Genomic DNA, 20572 nt, shown 5'->3' with positions numbered 1-20572 from the left:
AAAGCTATATTGTTTTATAATTTCAACAAAGAGTCAGGCTGGAATTTTTAAAATCCCAAGACAGAAGGTGGATCTTTAAACTGCCCAGTTCACTCCTTTGGCCCCGTGTGAATGGATCAAGATGACTGATCCCACCACAATGACACTGGGGGCCTCTTATTATCGACCTCGGGGGCACCAGCTATGACTAAAGTTAGAGACAGAAGTGAAACAGAGGCCGAGATCTCACTGACATTACCGGGGATGTTAGCATGATGAGTCCCCAGCTGCAGTTTAAACACCTACGGCATATCAGGTGCAAACCTGGCACTTGCTAGGAACAAAACCAGGTGAGACCTGAGCCATGCTCTCAAAGAGCTTACACGACTCAGAGAGAGGATCGGACGAGAAATTGACCGGCGACTTGGGTACAATCTCAGATGTCCAAAGGAGCCACTCAGTCCCGTCCCGTCCCCCCCCCCCCCCCCCCCAGTCAGGCCAGCTGGAGCTTCGTCCGGAGCTCACGGGCGAGTGGAATATATTTCCTATGTGCCAAGTTTGGTTCTAAGTGTTTTACATATATTAATTCACTACAACTAAATGATCACATACCATTATTCCCATTTCACAGGTCAGGAAACTGAGGCTCTGAGGAAACAGGTACCTTACCCAAGTTTACCGAGTCGGTGATAGAAAGGTTAAATTGTGGAGCCATCTGGCCTGTGTCTCTGCTTTAAACCATGGCTTTGCATTTACGGCAATGTCTCGGGTAACTCAGAGGACAGCCAGGAGGCTTGGAGATCCAGGCTTGGATCTGCGGTCACAGCTGCTGCAGTGAGCATTCCTGGGCAGCCACAGGCCAGCACAGACCCTGCAGCTGGTGCCACACAGGACACCACCTACTGCGGCCCCCACTGCCTCCGGAGTGCCATCTTCCCACAACACCACCCCCAGAGAATGTGACTCCCGCCAGCCCCTCGACCCTGCGGCCCAGCACCCACGTCCGGAAGGGAGCGTGTCCTGGGTGAGACCTGTCCTGGGTGAGACCTCGGTCAGACCACGCCCCCAACGTCAGGCAGTCCAAGAAAGCAATTCCATAGCAAGTGCAGCATCTACGGTAGAGAAATGAGGTTTCTGCCTCCCACCAAGGATCATAAAGTGGGGTTCATTAGTTCCCTTAGTCCAATGAAACAAACTACCACTCCTGGGGCCTGGAAACAAGCAAAGTGTATTCCCTCCCGGCCCGAGGGTCTGGAAGACAGAGGCAGGAGTGTTTCCATCTGGAGGTCCCAGGAGCAACCCATTCCAGACCTCCTGCTGGGCCTGACCCACAGACCCTGGCCTACCCGGGCTTACGGACACCTCACTGAAGCTCAGCCTCCGTCTTCACACGGCCTCCCTCCCACATCTGTGTCTCCTTCCTTTTTATTTTTTATTATTTTATTATTTTTTTAAATGTAAGCAACCATGAGATGCCTACTTTTTTTTTTTTTTTTTTTTTTTTTTTTTTTTCTGAAGCTGGAAACGGGGAGAGACAGTCAGACAGACTCCCGCATGCGCTCGACCGGGATCCACTTGGCACGCCCACTAGGGGCGAAGCTCTGCCCACCAGGGGGCGATGCTCTGCCCCTCCGGGGCGTCGCTTTGCCGCGACCAGAGCCACTCTAGCGCCTGGGGCAGAGGCCAAGGAGCCATCCCCAGTGCCCGGGCCATCTTTGCTCCAATGGAGCCTTGGCTGCGGGAGGGGAAGAGAGAGACAGAGAGGAAGGGGGGGGAGGTTGGAGAAGCAAATGGGCGCTTCTCCTATGTGCCCTGGCCGGGAATCGAACCCGGGTCCCCCGCACGCCAGGCCGACGCTCTACCGCTGAGCCAACCAGCCAGGGCCTGTCTCCTTCCTTTTTATAAGGACGCCTCTGTCTTCACACGGCCTTCCAACCCCCTCCCCCCTCCCCCCCCCGCATCTGTGTCTCCTTCCTTTTTATAAGGACACCAGTCATATTGGATTTGGGACGCACCTACTCCAGTAGGATCGCATCTTCATTTCATCTGCAAAGACCCTCTTTCCAAATAAGGTCGTATTGACAAGTACCAGAAGTTAGGACTTGCACATACCCTTTCTGAGGACACAGTCCACCCACAGCAGTGGGAAATTACACAGGCAGAGGAATGGGGATCAGATGACAGGCAGCCAAAAAAAAAAAAAAAGACAAATATCCAATGTATCTCAATCCCTACGGGGGTCTTCACTTTATCTAATAATAAAATGATTTCAAAGCAAAAGCTGGATATGCCGAAAGCAGTAAAAGGTCAAATAGCTCTCTTAGGGGAAACAGCTAGACAGGAATTTGAGTCAGAGTGCAGGGGGTGTGAACCGCGGAGCTAGACGCTAGACGGTGCCTCCCTCTGAAGCCACGCCCACCCGAAGGCCAGGCCTGCCCCTCAGTGCCCGACAGGCATCGCCAAACAGCTCTCTTTTATCTTCAAAAAGAGAAAACTTGGCCTGGAGGGGCCATCATGCATTTAAGTAGAAAGATAAATGAAGATTTTTAACTGTGAGTATTCATTACCTAAGCCATAATTTTTCAACTGAATAGGTATATGACAGATGTTTAATATGTACATTATTTACAGAACTGGCCTGGTCCCTGTGCTGCTACTTGCATCGCTTTGACTTTTTTTCAAAATATCAAAAGCATAGCCCTCTTATCAAGGATACAACAGCTTCTCAATAAATGTGAACACTAATCAAACAAAGCCAAGCATTAAAAGGCACTTGGCTTTCAGAAACAGGAGAGCGATCCATCTCCAAGAAACCCTAACCTGGGCTGTCCAGGTTTTCAGAAACCCAATTTGGACCCAAAGTCAAGGAAATCCAACTGCCCCTCCATCAGCTGGCAATACAAACCAGTCAGTCACGGGCTCCCCTCCAAGATGCAGAACAGGAAGTAGGGAAAAGCTAAGCTATTCTCACCTTCCCAACTCACAGGGCTAAGTGGTGACCCTCAGCTACACCTGGAACATTCCCTGTTCACTGTGTGCCTGAAGGTCTGAGATCTCTGCTTGGACAGTCAACCCCTTATGTCCCAAGTGGAGTCATCGCCTGGTCCATTGTCCCCAACCTCCTGGTCATGCACTGCCTTCTTCCAGCAAAAATCTCGGATTCACCTTCCACTGTCATCTCTTAAACAGCCAGTTACAAGGAACAGTCAGTTCCCTGGTTCTCCCAGATCCCCCCTTTCCTCCTCACGGCTCCATCCCTCCTTCTGGGGCTGATGCAGGGTTTCTACTCAGCATGAGCGCTGCTCAGGTATGTGAGGTCATTGCAGGTGGTACCACGTTGAATATTTTGTACTGACAGAATAATATATTAATTCTAAGGGGGATTAGAAAATTGTAATTTTCAGGCCCTGGCCGGTTGGCTCAGTGGTAGAGCATCAGCCCAGTGTGTGGATGTCCCAGCTTGGGATTCCCAATAAGGTCACACAGGAGAAGCAACCATCTGCTTCTCCACCCCTCCCCCTCCTCTCTCTCTCTTCCCCTCCTACAGCCATGGCTTCATTTGGCTCCAGTGCATGGGCCCTGGGTGCTGAGGATAGCTCTGTGGAGCCCCTACCTCAGGCACTAAAAACAGCTCGGTTATGAGCATGACCCCAAATGGGCAGAGCACTGGCCCCAGACGGGGGTTGCCAGATGGACCCTGGTCGGGGTGCATGCAGGAGTCTGTCTCTCCATCTCCCCTCCTCTCACTTAGAAAAAAAAACACTGTAATTATCAAATGAAACCCGTACTTTCACATAAAATATGAACTTTTCTTTTTAATTCATTTAAATACAAAAGTAGGTCTAGTTAATGGAAACTATGACATCACTAACAGTCCAGATGGTAGATGGACATGGATGAGAAAATCTTGAGGGGGCGTGCTGGGAAACACGGCTGGGCCCCACCAGCTATGGCCGGACCGCATCGCCCCCTCAGCGGCCTCCCAGTCTCCAGGCCCGGAGGCCCTCTTCTCTGCTACCCATTCTGCAAACCACTGCCACGCCCCTCTCCCAAACTGCTCCTGCCACCACTTCTCTCCCAAACTCTCAGCTCTGTTATCTAGCCCATAAACTCAGAATTCCACCTGCCTTTCAAGATCCCACCTGGCCTAGCTACACGTTATTTCTAGTTACTCCCCAGAGTAACAGCATGACCGACATCATACAGACATGTTCCATCCAGCTTCCCGCCTGGGTTCACAATGTTTCCCCAGCCTTCCCCCTGTCTTTCTCTTTCTCTGCCCCTCTGAGTCTTCCCAGGTCCTCCGAGACATAAACAAGCCCTCCCTCCAGGCAGCCTTTCCCACCTGACATCCCGCTATTCTTCTTCCACCAGTCATTATCAACCACCCCATTCCACTCTTGATTATATACTATTATTTACTGTTTCCTAATGGCTGACTCATGGGGAGCTGGTCCTGTCTACCACTACAATAGGAGGTCCTTGAGGAGTAGAACCGTATGTCTTCATATATATTTATATACATGAATATATACATACATATTTTCCATAGTTATGAAAGGATGACTCACATTAGGAGTTCAACACATCTCTTCATCCAACTTTTTAAGAAAAGCCATGTTTTATTCATTCACCCAATAAACATTTACCGAGTGCCTGATATGTGCCAAGCTCTGTGGTTGCTGGCAAAACAGAGATGTGAATACAACATGTACTGCCATTGAGGAACTTGCCAGCTGGTACAGGAGACACACATATAAACTGATGCCACACAATGTGACCATGATGCCACAGTACAAGTATCTGCCACAAACCACGGGAGGGAGTCCCTCCAGAAAGGACCTGGAGGAAGACGGAGAGAGAACAGGTGTATGACTGGTTCCGGAAGATAAAGAATTTCCGAAGCCTGGAGCACAGGACAGTGGGTGAGGGAACAGTGCAGTAGAAAAGGTCATGCCAGGAAGAGCCTTGGTCTTGAACTTCATCCACAGGCAGGAGAGAGGTAACATGACCAACTTTGCTTTAGGAGAGATTAAAATAAAAAAACAAAAAGAAAGCCCTCTGGGGACAGGTGGAGAAGGAACTGCACTGGAAGCAAGGTCAGTCTGCGAGGGCCTGGAACAGAACAGATTTAAGCAACAGAGATGAAGAGGGAGGGCAGATTTTAGAAACGTCTAGGAGGCAGAGATCAATAGGATTTTCTGCCCAACTGGTAGTACATTCCGCTGTCAAATAAAAATAGTTTAGGGATTAACTACTTAAGGAAAAGTTTATTATCTACTTAAAAAATTATTCATGTCATCTCCTTCCTGTGTTATTGTGGCTCAAGTTAATTAAGAGCTGACTACAGTCTATATTCTTACAAGCTACAAGAACGTCTTGCTTTTTTACCGGACAGATGAGGCACACACAGTTTCGACAACACATCTACGAAAGCCTTTCCTAAATTCAAAGTCAGCATATTGTCCCCTGAGCAAGGTTAGTCGCTCCTTGGCCATTTCCGTACTAAGCATAAGCCATCTTGTACCGAGGAACACACCGACGCCGGCACTGTCCTGACTCTCCAGAGCGTAGGAGGGACACACCGACGCCGGCACTGTCCTGACTCTCCAGAGCGTAGGAGGGACACACCGACGCCGGCACTGTCCTGACTCTCCAGAGCGTAGGGAGTTTAAGCCAGAATTGCTCTGGAGGTGTCAAAATGCTAAGGGTTTTTATACAATATACTCATATTCCTTCCTTTCTTTTCCTTTTTTTTTTTTTTTTTCAAATAAAAACGTTTACAAGAGTGTAAAAGATATTGAAAATACCAAGAGGGGTGACCTTTTGTAAGCGCATTCATGTTCTCTTGGGAAATAAAGAATAAAGTCATTCAGCACCAAGTGTAATATTCCTCACTTCCACTTGCCTGGTGAAAGGAGTCAACACAGGTAGTTTCAAATTAAAACCCAGTTGGAGCAGCGAGGCTGAAAACAGACCTCTGTCGGCACAGTGGGGACCCAAGGCAACAGGATGCTGTTTATTGAAACTCAAATATGATTATAAGTTGCCAGGTCTTTATCCATCATCTCCCCACCCCCCACCCCCCAACTCTGGTCACCAGGACAAGCCAGCCGGAGGATGCAGACATTTAATGTCACATTGGGAGATGACAGGAAATGGGATTGATTCCCTTGCAAAATAAGCACTCTTCCCACACACCCAGCATATGGAGGCACATGACTCCAATAAGAAGAAAGGGCAAAGGTTATTTCTAACGTTTTCTGCGTGCATGCTGGGAAATCCTGCGCGGGCTCATTACACAGCCACTGCCCAGCCGAGACTGCAATGGAAGTGCGGGCCAGAGGACCCGTCCCAGACGCGAGGGGGCTCATGTTACTCTCCAGGAGCACAGCTGGTTCGGGTCAGGCCCAGATTAGAACCTCGAGCATCCATTCTCTGCTCCCAGAAAATTCTCACATCTCTTAAAATAACAGAACATAAGAAACTGGGACACAATCAACTGTGTCCCAGAATTCGTTTCTTTAAAATGAAAACTAAAACTAATCAACACAGTGTGCTGGCCAGTTAGATCAGCAGCAAGAAACCGATTAAAATTGTCTTAAGATGTCAGTTTGGGGACTTTTGTTTTATCTTTTCAAATCCTTTAAAACTAGATTCAAAGCGTTTGTTTTATTGTTCTTTAAAGTGGCAAATATCAAACTAAAAGCACCATGATTCGAGGGAGGGGTTGTCTCATTCATAAGCAACACCTTTTATGAATACGCTCTGTAGAACCTTTATAGTGGAAAAAATTACTTTCTAACCTTGATCAGTAGAATGCCTCAAACTTGATGGCACCCATGCCCAGGGCTGGGGAAGAATGGAGTGAATACAATGAAAAGTTACGAGCATTATTTGTGCAAAGAGGTTATAATTCAAACAGTTCTAACACGAGGAGGCACCAACAGCGTCCTCAGCAAAAGGTTTGGAGCCTTGAATTCATTTCATGGGGGTACGTGAACATGTTTTCATACACACACACACACACACACACACAGCACTGAGGATTATAGATATTTCCCTCTTACTGGGGCATTTCATTTTATCTCTAGTTTTAGAAATTGAGGAAGAATGATCCCACATCCACTTGGTCTAACCCCTTCTCTTCCTCAAGAAAATGCATGCATATTTTGTTATTCGTCTTGATTTGAACAAAAGGCAAGACTGTTCACCCCTGCCTTCTGCCCAGAAACTCTGACTGGGAAATTAATATTCAAGTTGAACAATGAACTCATCTCATGGCCTGTGAACATGCTGGTTGACAGAGGCCTGTGGATTCTTAGGATTATTTTAGATTAGGTAGCATCAATTAGGGGATTACACAGTCATATAAGGCCTGGTTGTCAAGATTTAAAGTTTCAGAATTCTCTACCTGTCGTCTTGCAGGGTACTTTTAAAAAAGTTTTCAATGTGCCTACTCTAAGATCTTGAGCTAAAGTGTAGTTTATCCTGAAGATATACAAAGGGGGGGGGGAACAGGCTAAATGTCCAGGGTATTGCTGTAAATCACATTTCAAATTGTTAATTACTTATTAGTGGAGAAAAGACTGTTTGAAAGGGTGCTGTCTCATTAGAGAGTTATTACGGAATGCCTGCAATTTGGCCTTAATAAACAGAGTCAAACTGGAAGCACCTACTGTGTGACAGGCACACCAGACCTGAGGACAGCCGTTCATAAAGTTCTCAAGGACCTCTCCTGACCTAAAGTTTAAAAAAAAAAAAGTTTTTTTCTTCATATTTTTTAGGAATATTTGTGTGTGTTGTGGGATTTCTAAAAATTGTCTCAACGGAAGTTATTTTATTTAGTACGTGGCTGAAGAGGCTTAGCTTGTCCTTTGAACCCAACAACAGAAAGTTCTTTTTACTTAAAATGAAGTATAATAATACCAGTAGTTACAATGCCAAAGGACTGGACAAACAGAAAGAAGAAATATGAAAAGCCTCGTGTGTTTCTAAGCTGCTCTGTTTTCTATTTCATTTTATGTGACAAAGGTCCTGTTTGTATCCAGAGTCACTAACTTGATACAAGTGAATTTCCTCTACATTTCTTAAGAGGAAGAGACCTACCAGTAAAGGATCTCGAAGTGTTTTAGCGTATCATCTCTCCCTGTCAACACTCCCATTTGGGAGAGGAAATTGGTAAAATACTCCCCCCCAAAAAAACTGTGTATGAGAAAGATTCCACCACCCCACCCAGCATTGTCCTAAGTGTCTGAACATTTACTGTTTCCTTCTATTAGCACTACCACCTTTTCTCCTAGGTGTTAGCTAACATTTAAAATAAATAAATAATAGCCCTTCCTCCCTGGACAAAGCCAGATTATATCCAACCCTGTAGTCCCAAGAGAATCCAGCAAGCCACTCTGTGCTCAGGGGACACTTCCATTGAAAGCTGGATGAATGACACAGCTCTTCTTCCCCCACTTTTCGGTTTTCTTTTCTCAGAAGTAACCTCACACTGAATCTGCAGAGAAAACCACCAGCCAGCTTCAATCAGCTTCTCAATATCACCGGAAGACCTGCTTACCATCGGCGGGGCAAGAAATGAAATGAGAAAATATAAATAAACAAAAGAATCAAATAAAAATGCCTTGCAGAACGGGCAGCGACAGAGTTCTTCAGTAAAGGATGAAAATGCAATCACAGCGAAGCCATGCCAAGCTAGAGCTTAAAAAAGAAAAAAAAGGCTCCATGGGAATGTGCCTGAAGTCATTAGAGAGAGTCTTGCAGGCTTGTTGGAGAAATGATGGCCACCTGCCCTGCCGTAGCCTCACACTTGGTATCAGCCCTGACAAGGGTCAAAACAGAAAGGCACTGAACTACTCAGTGAGGAATGAAGGCATTCAAACCCTAAGCGTACAAAACCCGGGATTACCTCAACACTTGGTGCAGACACAGGTTTGTGTACGTGTGTGTTCTGAGGTTAGATGTGGATTTAGGTGTATCTCAAAATTTACGGTACAAGTCAGAAGAATCTAGTTAACCACAGCAGCAATAAGACTTAAATTGCTAAAGTATAAACTGTAGTTGTCACCTCCCTTTACAAATCTGGCTTTTCATGAAAGAGAAAAGCCAGGGAACCTTATTGCCAAAACAGTACAACATCCTTATGTCGCCAGGCTTTGCAATAAAAAAGATGGTTGTTTTATTTAGTTTCTATATTCATGGCAATTGTGGTCACAAGACATTTTTAAAGCATGAGATCCTGGCCCCAGTGTTTTAAAACTTGCTGTTTTAGGTGGAAGATAGTAGTGTTACTCTGTAAGTACCCACCACAAGCTTAAAGCAATCTTCCCAGTTAAAACAGGACTTACAATGATTGGGTAGAGATGTGCTTTCAAATATAATCTCAGTCCTTCAATTGCACTGTGTCTAAAAGAAAATAAATTCTTTCAGGACGAAAAACAAGTAAAAATGGATGTCTTATACATGATGACACATAAATGGTCAACAATACGTTAGAAGAGAGCAAGGGAAGAGGGCCAGCATTGGCCTCCTACAGCATCTCCTCCTGAATTTTATCCCTGAGTCCCCAAGTCACACGCCAAAACCATTCCGTTGTATTTCCAAGGGGAACTGGCCCTTTCAGAAACACTTTGAACAGCACTGTATTTAAAGGTACAGCCTATTTTTTGAAGCCTTCATTTCCATTTACCGTTTTGTTTATCCTTCCAGTCTGACATGCAAATACACGATATAGCCTCCATTCTTTTCATACAACCGAATTCAAAGCAACATATGTTAAATCCACAACGAATCATGTGAGCATTCAATCCGCATACACACAATTACCCCACAGAATGCGTTCAATGAGCTCCAACAGAGTTCGCTGCGTGCAAATGGGACGAGCCGGAGATGTATGCGGGGCTCTTCACCATTCAGAACTGTGCATGGAACCTGTTCCCTTTCCCTAAAGGGGGGCTGTTTTAATGCCCACTTGGGATAACTGGCCACAATGCAGGCTCCAGCAAGCTCAGCACTGCAGGCGACACTGGACGCAGACTCTCCCACAACGCTCAAGGAGGCTGCTGCGCGGAGCTTGCAGTCATTGCTCTGCCCGCAGCCCAAAGGCCCGGCGCGGCCCCCTCCCTTATTTTACCTAACTAATAGCTCTCAAACCCCATATTGAGAGGGCCTGCTGTGGATCTTGCAGAGGTACAAAATGGTGGATGTGAGCTAATTTTTCCCCTGCTTTCCCCATAACTTATCGCATTCATCAGCGCCCGGCCTCCCCTGCCAGTACCCGGGCAGCGGCGCAGGGAGCCCGCCCCGTGGCCCCGGCCCGGGGGCAGCAACGCGGTTACCAACCTGATGTCATGTAGCCCCGTGAAGCCTGGGGCGCGAAGGCCGCGGGGAAACGCTTGTGCAGGCGGTAGTCCTTCTCGCTGCGGGACCTCACGCGGTCCGAGGCCCGGTCCGAGAAATCCGAGCTAGGCCAGGCTCGCCGCAAGGTTGTGCTCCGGGTCTTCTTCATGGTGGGGTGAGCGACCCGCTGCCCCGATCCTGGGGCCTCAGCGCCGGGGCGCAGCTCGCGGCTTCATCCGTCTACGGCGGGCACGACCCGGGCGCACTCTGCGCGCATTTTCCCAGCCCCTCCTCGTCGGCGTCTACACCGCCAGCGGCGGGTCCGGCCCTCCCCACGCCCCCACACCTCCCCACGGCGAAGGCTCCGATTTTACACACGTCCCACAATGCATTACACTTCATTTGCAATCCGCCCGGCTTATAGCTTCCAGATTCCTGGGGGGAAAGGCACGTTAGGAGGCTCCCGACCAGGAGGAGGCGGGGAGGGGGCGGGCGGGGTGGGGGCGCCGAGACTTGCAGCGTGAAAGCAATGGGAGCGCAGACAATGGCCCGATTCAGCGCAGGAGTGCTTAGCCAACTGTGAGCCCGGGCACAAAAGACCCAAACAAACGAGGAAGCCGAGGCCTCCGGACCTGACCCGGGATCCGGTGCCCGGGAAGCCGGAGGGGCAGCTTAGCGCGAGGCGTAGGGATGACAGTGTCCAAGTCGTGTCCCCCCGGGCCTACCAGCCTCGCTGCCCGCAGTCCCGGGCGCAAGCGGGCTCTGCCTCCCCTGCAGTCCCTGGGAGGCAGTCTTCATTCCAGAGGCTGGAATGGGGGGCGCGTGTGCAGAGGGATCCGAGCAGGCTCTGCAGACAGCAGCTGCGGCGGGCGGGCTCCGCCGGACCCAGGAAAAGCAGGAGTCGTCCTCGATGCTGCAGCGTCTCGTCGATCCTGCTCCTTCCCAGGCTCAGGGTGGCGTGCGTGCCTGCGCGCGTGTGTGTGCGCGCGCGCGCGTGTGCCCCGACACGCATGTGCCCCCAACACATGCAGGCTCCTACTTACTGGCCGAGGCGGCGACGGGAGCCATGGCTGCCAAGGATGTGGAGCCTAACGATCGACACCCGCACGGTGGCACCTCCGCCTGGTCGCGAGCGCGCAGAATGGCTATCGAAGGGCAGGAAGCGGGGCACCCGCCCCGTCTCACGCTAATCACCAAGTTGCCTTCAGTTACAGCACGGATCCCGTCAGGCTTCTCACGTTCATGTGAAACGCCCCGCGGTGCGGCAGCGCTGGGACCTCGGCTGGCGCCCCAGCCTGGAGTCGGCGCTAGGATATTTACATATTTTCGGGACGGCCCCTCCCCCTCGCCAAGAGGGAGAGAAACCCCTCCGCGGGCACGGAGAGGTCTGCTGTGCCCTGCTCTGCCCACCTGCGCCGACCCCGAAGTCGGCCAGAGCCGGAGGAGGGGGCGCCACGACGAGCTCCTCTAACAGCCTCCACCCGGTCTGTGGCGCCTGGAAAATGCAGTGGACGTGGCCTCGCCTCCTCCTCACTCCTGGAGCCTCCGGTGGGAGTCACAAGCCCGCTAACCTTCATTCAGGTCCACAGCCCCGGTACCCAGCACGGCTCTGCACAGCTGTTTCTGGTCCAACGACCAATCACTAAAGGACAACAATGCGCGACGCGAGAGGCGGAGGAGGGGCGCTGCGCCGCCCCAGCCAAGGCTCGGGGCCCGGGATGCGGCCCGCGACGCGGAGGTCACACGAGTTAAAGGCGAGCCACCACATTGCCGCGAATCCCAGAACCCCAGCGACGCTGCGATGTTACCGATTCTTCAAAAACACGTATTTCCCCATTTGGGTTTCTAAAAATGCTTTGGTGCTCTAAACAACAAATAAACCTGGTTTTGCTTTTCGACGATGTATTTTATTTTATGTCTTTGAGCGTTTTATTTTTCCCATTTGTGACGATGCAACGTTCAAAATCATATTCTTTATGCTGTTATTTTATAATCATAGGTGCCAAGATTCAGAGTCAAGGACACGAAATATATGAGTCTTTTATAAAGCTGATACAGCGAAAATAAAAATAGAAAGTCAGCGGGTTCTAAATGGTTAAGATTCAGTTCTAGCACAATTCGATGCTATTCCAAGGCTTGAATTCTTGAGGGGCAGGAAGGCTTTTGGAGACCGTGCAGAGGGGGGCGGGGTTTAAGCCACAAGCGTTATAAAATCCAGAACTAGAGCTCGTGTTCAGTATTTCAGGGCTGCCCTTGGTAATCTGAGGCTGGTGTAACTAATCTATGTCTTGGGATATCTAGGGTTTAAAAACAAGTAAAAATAACTAAGTATATCTGTTTACACTAACCAAAATTTATCACTAACTAAACCAATTAACTAACGCTCAGTGACAATTTTTAAAAGTTAGGAAAGGATAGTCCCCCACCCCACAGAAGACTCATTTTATTGTAAGAAGGACTACAAAGATCAGAAAGACTACCTAGTACTTTAGAAGCTATGGAAGACTAAATGTGTAAAGAAATATAAAGGTAACAAAAATAATCATATTAATGAGAGCAAAAGATAATGGCATTTAGATATCTCAACTCAATTCAAAAACAATTACTCAGTACCTCCCATGAGCCAAACGTGGTTATATGATTACAGTAGTCATGCTTGAAGGCTAATGGTGGTTGTCATGGCAGCTGTGCTATGTATACATTCAGCACAGAATTATTGACTGTTTAGTATATGCCAGCCTGGGATGGGTGCTGGGCAGACAGAACACCACATGGCCCCATGCAGCTTATGGTAAAAAATGCACAAATCAAGTGCATTCTACAAAGAATAACTTCTGCAAAATTGACAGTTAACCTGAGACCTACAGGATGAGGAGCCATCACAGCAAATAGAGGGGGAAATGATGTTTCAGAAAGTGGGCACAGGACATGCAAAGGCCCTGAGGTACAAAAGAATATTGGCTTCTGTTGGAAGAAGTGAAAGAAGGCCAGTGTGACTGGAATTGGAGCATAAGAGAGAGGTGTGCGATGAGGTCATAGAGGAAGACGAGAGCCGGATCATGCAAGGACTTGCAGGGTGTGTTAAGGGTTTTGTATTCCATTCCGAGCACAATGTGAACCACTGAAGGGGTTTAAGCAAAAAAGCCATGCTTTAGAATTTCTACATAGAAGGGGCATGAGGAAGGAATCTGTTTGAAGGGAAGAGTCAGCCCAAAATTTTCTGGAAAGTTTGAATTGCACTTCACTTAAAAGAAAATACTCATTGTTCATATAAAAGAATGGAGGGGGGGGTAGATATTTTGGAAGTAGAGCTATACCTCCACTCAGGTACCTCTGAATGCAGGCTTTGCAGGGGAGTGATAGCACTCAGTGTCCAATACTTTCAATAGATGCCCTCGGGGCCAAGGCCAAAAAGCCAGAAACAGAAGATTCAGGCATCAAATAGGTCGAGGTGTCTGAATCAGATCAGAGAGACAAGTGGGAAAGGAAGGGGCAGTTAAGCAATTTATCCATCCAGCTCAAGTGACAACATCAAAAGAGGTCAGGAAGGTAAGGCTTGAATCTAGCTAACAGCATATTGTGAGACCAATCCTAGCTGAAGAAACTAGATATGTTATTCTAATTATCATAGCCACTGTGAAAATCTGACTCTGTGTATCCATCTGTCCTATGGGAAGAGTCACTGGTCATATGCAAGCCCTATCAATGTCCCTAGTCCTAGTTTTAAATCTATGAAATTAGAGATAATCTGGCTCATGTATTGTCTATCAGGTAAACTCAGGTGCATAATCCCAGTCTCCAATACTACAAAAGTGTATAATTAAATAAAAGAAATGGCAAAGCAAATCAATGTTATAGTATTAGTATATTTTAAAATCAGGCTTACAAATAATTTGTACATTTGTTATTTTCATATCAGATACATTAAAGACACTAATTAGCCACAGGCTTTGTGATTCCAATTCAAATGTTGAAAAGTCTAAGATCCTCATTTAAAACTTCAGTTTATTAGATTTATAAGAGTATTTGTAAGAGCTGAATGAATTTAAGAGCTATGAGAATGCAGACTCCATGCGAAAAAGGGACATTTTCTGTGCTCCGCCTGTCATTCACTGTTCCCTTTTGTTCATGGTTGTATCTCCAGCGGCTAGCAATGCCTGCATGTATTTGATGACTAATGAAGCCTGATTAAGTATCCTGGAAGGTCTGGTTTGAAACCTTCCCAATCACACATACTAAGTGCTTTTTAAAAATTAAATACAGCCCTGGCTGGTTGGCTCAACAGTAAAGCGTCAGCCTGGCGTGTGGAAGTCCCAGGTTCAATTCCCAGCCAGGGCACACAGGAGAAGCACACACCTGCTTCTCCACCCTCCTCTCACTCCTTTCTCTCTATCTCTCTCTTCCTCTCCCGCAGCCAAGACTCCATTGGAGCAAAGTTGGCCTGGACGCTGAGGATGGCTCCGATTGCAGCAGAGCAACACCCCAGAGGGGCCAAGCACCGCCCCTTGGTGAGCATGCCGGGTGGATCCCAGTTGGGTGCATGCAGGAGTCTGTTTGTTTCCACCGTTCGCTTCTCACTTCGGAAAAACACACAAAATTAAATTAAATTAAAATTAAAAACACTAAATTTATAAATGCAATATAAGTTTTTAAGGGAATGGACATCACTGTGTTTCTAAATGAGGCTAACTCTTGACTCAGGAGACTTTATTCTTCGATTTGAGTTGGTCAAATGTTTTTTCAAAGCCTCCTCTGAGAGCTACAGTTTTTACTTTATTATTTAAAACTTATAAATAGAACAAATTGAATTCAAGACTTAAGAAAAATTTGATTTTCAATTTTTATCTCTAGCAAAGGAAATTCTGATCTTTTAAAATTTTTACCCCTAATATTCTGAACATTGATTAAAGAACTAAATATTAGTAAGTGATCTTTGCTGTGCATGGAAAACCCCCCTTGGACATTGAAAAGCCCACGCTGACTGTGCAGACTGAAGGGTGTAATAGCCCAGAAGAACAGAGCTACTGACATCAGTACAGAAGAGATCATTATGAGTGAAAAATCATTGTAAGCGTATAAATGTAAGAGGGAACAGGCCTGAGCCTTACTCTGCAGCCCAGAGAAGATGAATTTCAACCCAGGTCCTCGTTAGGCATACAGTACTCTCAGGGATGGGGACGACAGGGACAGGGACAGGGACAGGGACACCCAATGATGTGATACTGACAATATCCACTAGTACATCAGACTCATCAAATTCAGGGGCATTCCGTTGAAGCTGTGACCAACGCTGGCCCCAGCCTCCTCTGTCTGCATCGTCCGACTCCGGTGCAGGAGAAGACCTAAACACACAGAAGAGAAATAGGTGTCTGCGGACGGGTGGAGGGCTGGCTAGACGCATCAAACTTTGTGATTAAAGTATTTGTTAAGGCCCTGGCCGGTTGGCTCAGTGGTAGAGCATCAGCCTGGCGTACGGGGGACCCGGGTTCGGTTCCCGGCCAGGGCACACAGGAGAAGCGCCCATTTGCTTCTCCATCCCCCCTCCTTCCTCTCTGTCTCTCTCTTCCCCTCCCGCAGCCAAGGCTCCATTGGAGCAAAGATGGCCCGGGCGCTGGGGATGGCTTCTTGGCCTCTGCCCCAGGCGCTAGAGTGGCTCTGGTCGCGGCAGAGCAACGCCCCGGAGAGGCAGAGCATCGCCCCCTGGTGGGCAGAGCGTCGCCCCTGGTGGGCATGCTGGGTGGATCCCGGTCGGGCGCATGCGGGAGTCTGTCTGACTGTCTCTCCCCGTTTCCAGCTTCAGAAAAATACAAAAAAAAAAAAAAAAAGTATTTGTTAAATAAAAATTAGAATCCAAGCCTGACAATAATTTGTCTTTCTTGCTTCTTCCTGAAACAGGATTTGCAAAAGATATTAATAGTTTAATTTGACAAATGTGCTGATTAGTAAAAAAACAAACAAACAAAAAAAACCCACATCTACAGACCTTGACGTTGGACATCGTGTGACCCAGGTTACGGAGCGAGACGGGATCCAGGAAAGAGCACGTCCCGGAGAACGAGGGCTTCCAGAGGCTTGTGGGGTGGAAAACTGGGGGAGGTTCCTATGTGACACATAACTACAGTCCTGTGTTCATATGCATGGACGTGTGCACATCCAAATGGCTGGCAGGTTGTGGCCTCCAAAAGCAGCTCACTGAGGTAGCTGACCAAAGCTTTGTCCCCAGGGCACTTTAGGAGATACATTTTGTCTTCCTTAACCCAGACTCCAAGCTGCTACATACAACTTTCTCAGAAAATTCCAGCACTCGGGGACGGTCTTAGAAGATGCTCTCTGCTTGTGCAAACCCCCACTGCGTTTGCCTAGGCTGTGGTCACATGGGTAGCATTTGGATGGACAGCTCCCAATAAGGTGCTCTGGGTGAGATATGTCAACAAATGTGACTTGAAACGAGGGTTCCATTGCGAAGTAAGTTTAGAAAACGGGTAAACGGTAAAGCACACTTGCTGGACCTCTTTCATGTGCTAATGCATCTACTAAATCTACCAAAACACGCGAAGGAAGCTCTCATCATAGTTCCACTTGTTGCTGGAGCACGTTTTGGGAAACCGATCTAGACAGTTGGTGTTTGAAACACCCAGGGAAGTGATCAAACCAAAGGGTAAGACATGTTTAAGAGAACTCCTAAGAGTGGTGAGAGTGCATATATAGTGTGCATTCCATCCATGTACAATCTGAGTTGAATTTCTCTTACTCTCTTCATCTAGGTGCATTGTCACCTCTGATCCACTCCAGACAGGGCTGTAATGAGTAATGGTCACCAATGAACTCTGCTCCAAAGGAAGCAATGTTTGTGGGTGGAGGGGCTCACCAAGGAGAACTAGCTCAGGATGGGCCTGAGTCTTCTGGACTATTGATGAGGTAAGCTGGCACAACTGTGACACCCATCACCAGGCCAGACTAATTGCAGTCAGAGCAATAGAGGTCATCTCCCTGGTGATGTCAAGGAGACTGCCCTTTCATATTTTTGTTGGGGGGGGGGGCACACGCAAGAATTAACCAATGAATACAAAAATAAATGGAACAACAGATTTATGTTTCTCTCTTTCCCTTCTGCTCTCTCTCTAAAATCAAGACAGAGCTTCCTCTGTCTCACTGCCCTCCTCCCATCCACCCCACGCTTATCTGGACATTTGGTCCGTCACCATATTCTTGTGTTTCTACTGCCTTCCTAAGTCCCGACAGCCCGGGTCAAAGCACTGCAGAAGGAGAGGGTGGCCACAAACCGAAAACCAGCGTCACCCACCAAAGACGCAGGGAGGGTAACTCAAAAATAAAATTCAATGACATAAGACGACGGTATAGAATTTAAATATTAAATACGAAAATAAAATACATGTAGTCCTATGCCTGACTGATTTTTTTAAACACCTACTTCAAAATAAAGTCACTCAATTAAACAATGGAAATTCATCAGTACTTTCATTCGATCACTGTTCAGGGCGAAAATCAGACTGTAGTGTAATAATAATATATGTTTCAGTCTTTATATTAAGTAGCATGGAGCAGCCCCAATCCACATGGGATGCAGCTGGGAATAACAACAGCATTCAACGCCTTCTCTGGTCAGATTTTGACCCTGACAGTGAAGCAGCTGGCTTCTGTTCAACAGACTGCTACCTGGGGTAAACCTCAGAATCTGTTTTTATTTTGAATATGTCACATATTCAGTAATGCCCACTGCCCTCTGGGAAATTTCCCATGAGACTCATCCAGCCTTCGAGTCTCTCTTCAATAGGCTGAAATTATTCAGTAAGACATTTTTAATTGGGTGGTTCAGCCAACTGAAAAAAATCCAGTCCACCAGGATCTCAGTATGCAGCCTGTAAGGTGGGCTTCACAGTCATCTTATTATTTTTTTAATTGATGTGTGTGTGAGAGAGAGAGAGAGAGAGAGAGAGAGAGAGACATATCAACTTGTTGTTCCACTTATTTATGCATTTGTTGATTGATTCCTGTATGTGTCCTGACTGGAGATCGAACCACAACCTTGGTGCATCAGGGTTGAAATCCTAACCAAACGAGCTACCCAGCTAAGTCACAATCACCTCTTTTAATCTTCCTCGTACTGAAAAACTGTCTTTGCAAATTAGCACACGTTACAGCTACAGGATTTGTCCATTTGAAGAACCCAAAGTTATACTCAGAAAGCTGCGAGTTAATTCCAGATAGCACCAAACTCAGGTCATTTACAAAGCCAGGAGCGATCAGGCACACTCTCACGGAGAACAGGCTTCCTTTAGAAAGAACCAATATTTCTCTGCAATCCAGATGGCTAAATAATAGGCTTTCTCACATAAAATCCATTAAGTTTCAGATTAAATGTTTTTTTTTTTTAATATTTTTTATTTATTGATTTTTTAGAGAGAGAGGAGTGAGAGAGAGAGAGACAGAGAGAGAGAGAAGGGGGAGGAGCAGGAAGCATCAACTCCCATATGTGCCTTGACCAGGCAAGCCCAAGATTTTGAACCGGCAACCTCACTGTTCCAGGTCGACGCTTTATCCCACTGCGCCACCACAGGTCAGGCAAGTTTCAGATTAAACAATAGTTGATTTGAGTCACCGGACTTCACAAGTTGAGGGAGAAAAGGCAGAAACTTAGTGGTCCTTATGTCCGTGAGTGACAGTGTTAACAATTCATTGAGTAATTCTTTCAATTTCTCCAGTACCTCTCCACCTCAGCCTGTGTACACAGCAGGAACTTTCGCTAGGACTGCCAAGCTGCCCTAGGTAGAGGAATTCTCTCCTGGACCACCCAAGACTTCAGCCACAACTTAACACAATGTCTCTGTGAACTTCTTTGTTCAGCTCAAAACTGACTAACCACAACAGACCAGCTGAAACCCCCGTCCTCAGAATGCAGTGAGCTGTATCAGCCTCCTTCCTGTACAGAAAAGGTCACCAAAATTGTAACTTTCATCCTTTTATAAAGAAAAATACACGTCTTATCTTTACGTTGAACAACTCCTTGAAGTATTTTGTTGCAAGATAATCTATCAGTGGACTTTTGTGCCCTAGAAAATATTTCCACTGTTGGTCCTCGTCACACAACAAAATCTGAAGATCACGTAAGCTGAAACTCCATCTCACGAGCTCAGATAAACTGCAACAGGGTGTCACACCCAAAGGAGAACACAGCGTGGGGTCACGCAGAAATGGCCTCCACCTGGTGTACTCGCTGACAGCCCCACGCAACACATGGCCCTGCCACCTTCACACACAGCATCCATCTGTAAGCTCCCGCGGTTTCTCCTAACGGCCCAATGAGCCACCTGGGTCACTCACTGCAGGGTACGTACGTGACAGACCAAACTGAGTCCTTTTCTCAACAATGTCCTGTCCCATCTCTAGGTCTTCTGGGAAGCTGCCCCCTTGGCCCCACCTATCAATCTCCTCGTCCTCCTGGGAAACACTCATTGATCCTTCACGATTCAAACCGCAGTCGGGTCTCGGCAAACTCGCCATCTTCGTCCCCTCCCTGCCCTCTTGTTCTCCAGCAGCGTTGGAAGCCCCTGTGCTGCCTGTGTAACAATGGGTGCCCTTTCTTTTTGCAGTGTTCACCACACTGTGATACAATGTGCTTCTCTGGCTCCGTGCTCCTTGAGGCCAAAGTTGCAATGGAGCACTTGCTGTGTGCTAACAGTGGTTACCAGTTCTAGGATACAAAAGTTTAAAAACAACAACAAAAAAACAGCAATAAGAACAAAACCTTCTGTCATTAAGGAGTCTATATGCCAATGAATGGGAGGAGACAGCAATAAATAAACTGGGAAATTATACAGAAGATGAAGTAAGGAGTCTAATGGAAGAAAAGAAGGCAGGGGAGGAAGACTGAGACTGGAGGTTTGCTGTCTAAAACGGGGTGGCCAGGTGCCGCTGCAGTGCAGACACGCACCAGATCTTCTGTACCCTGTCATCTGTCCACGGGCACCCAGGCTGCTTCCACGTGTTGGCTACTGAAAACCATGCTGCCAGGAACACAGGGATGCACATATCTTTTCAAATCAGTGTTCTGGGTTCCTGCGGGTCTATACCCAGATGTAGGATTGCTGGGTCATAAGGTAGTTCTATTATTTTTAACTTTTTGAGGAACCTCCTTAACTGCTTTTCCATAACGGTTGCACCAGTTTGCCAGGTGGCTACAAGACTTATGGGGAGGGGGGTGCCACATATTAAATTATAAATATGT

General features: G+C 47.3%; 1 protein-coding gene across 8 annotated transcripts in view; it reads right to left on the bottom strand.

The window, feature by feature from the left end:
- STOX2 (storkhead box 2) overlaps positions 1-20572 on the bottom strand; it is a 222565-nt gene that overhangs the window by 104619 nt on the left and 97374 nt on the right. The window contains exon 1 of one of the 8 annotated variants that reach the window (XM_066380153.1): positions 11737-12205. The exons of 6 other annotated variants lie outside the window; for them this stretch is intronic. Coding sequence is in view for 1 of the 2 variants with exons in the window: in XM_066380146.1 (XP_066236243.1) it covers positions 10330-10495 (166 nt within the window). In the remaining variant the exon portion in view is untranslated. Of the gene's footprint in view, positions 1-10329; positions 10803-11736; positions 12206-20572 lie in introns of those variants that run through there. One more of the 8 variants, XM_066380146.1, reaches the window with a different exon arrangement.

Source organism: Saccopteryx leptura, chromosome 4 (assembly GCF_036850995.1).
Source record: "Saccopteryx leptura isolate mSacLep1 chromosome 4, mSacLep1_pri_phased_curated, whole genome shotgun sequence".
NCBI lineage: Eukaryota > Metazoa > Chordata > Mammalia > Chiroptera > Emballonuridae > Saccopteryx > Saccopteryx leptura.
This window is presented reverse-complemented; position numbering and strand designations above follow the sequence as displayed.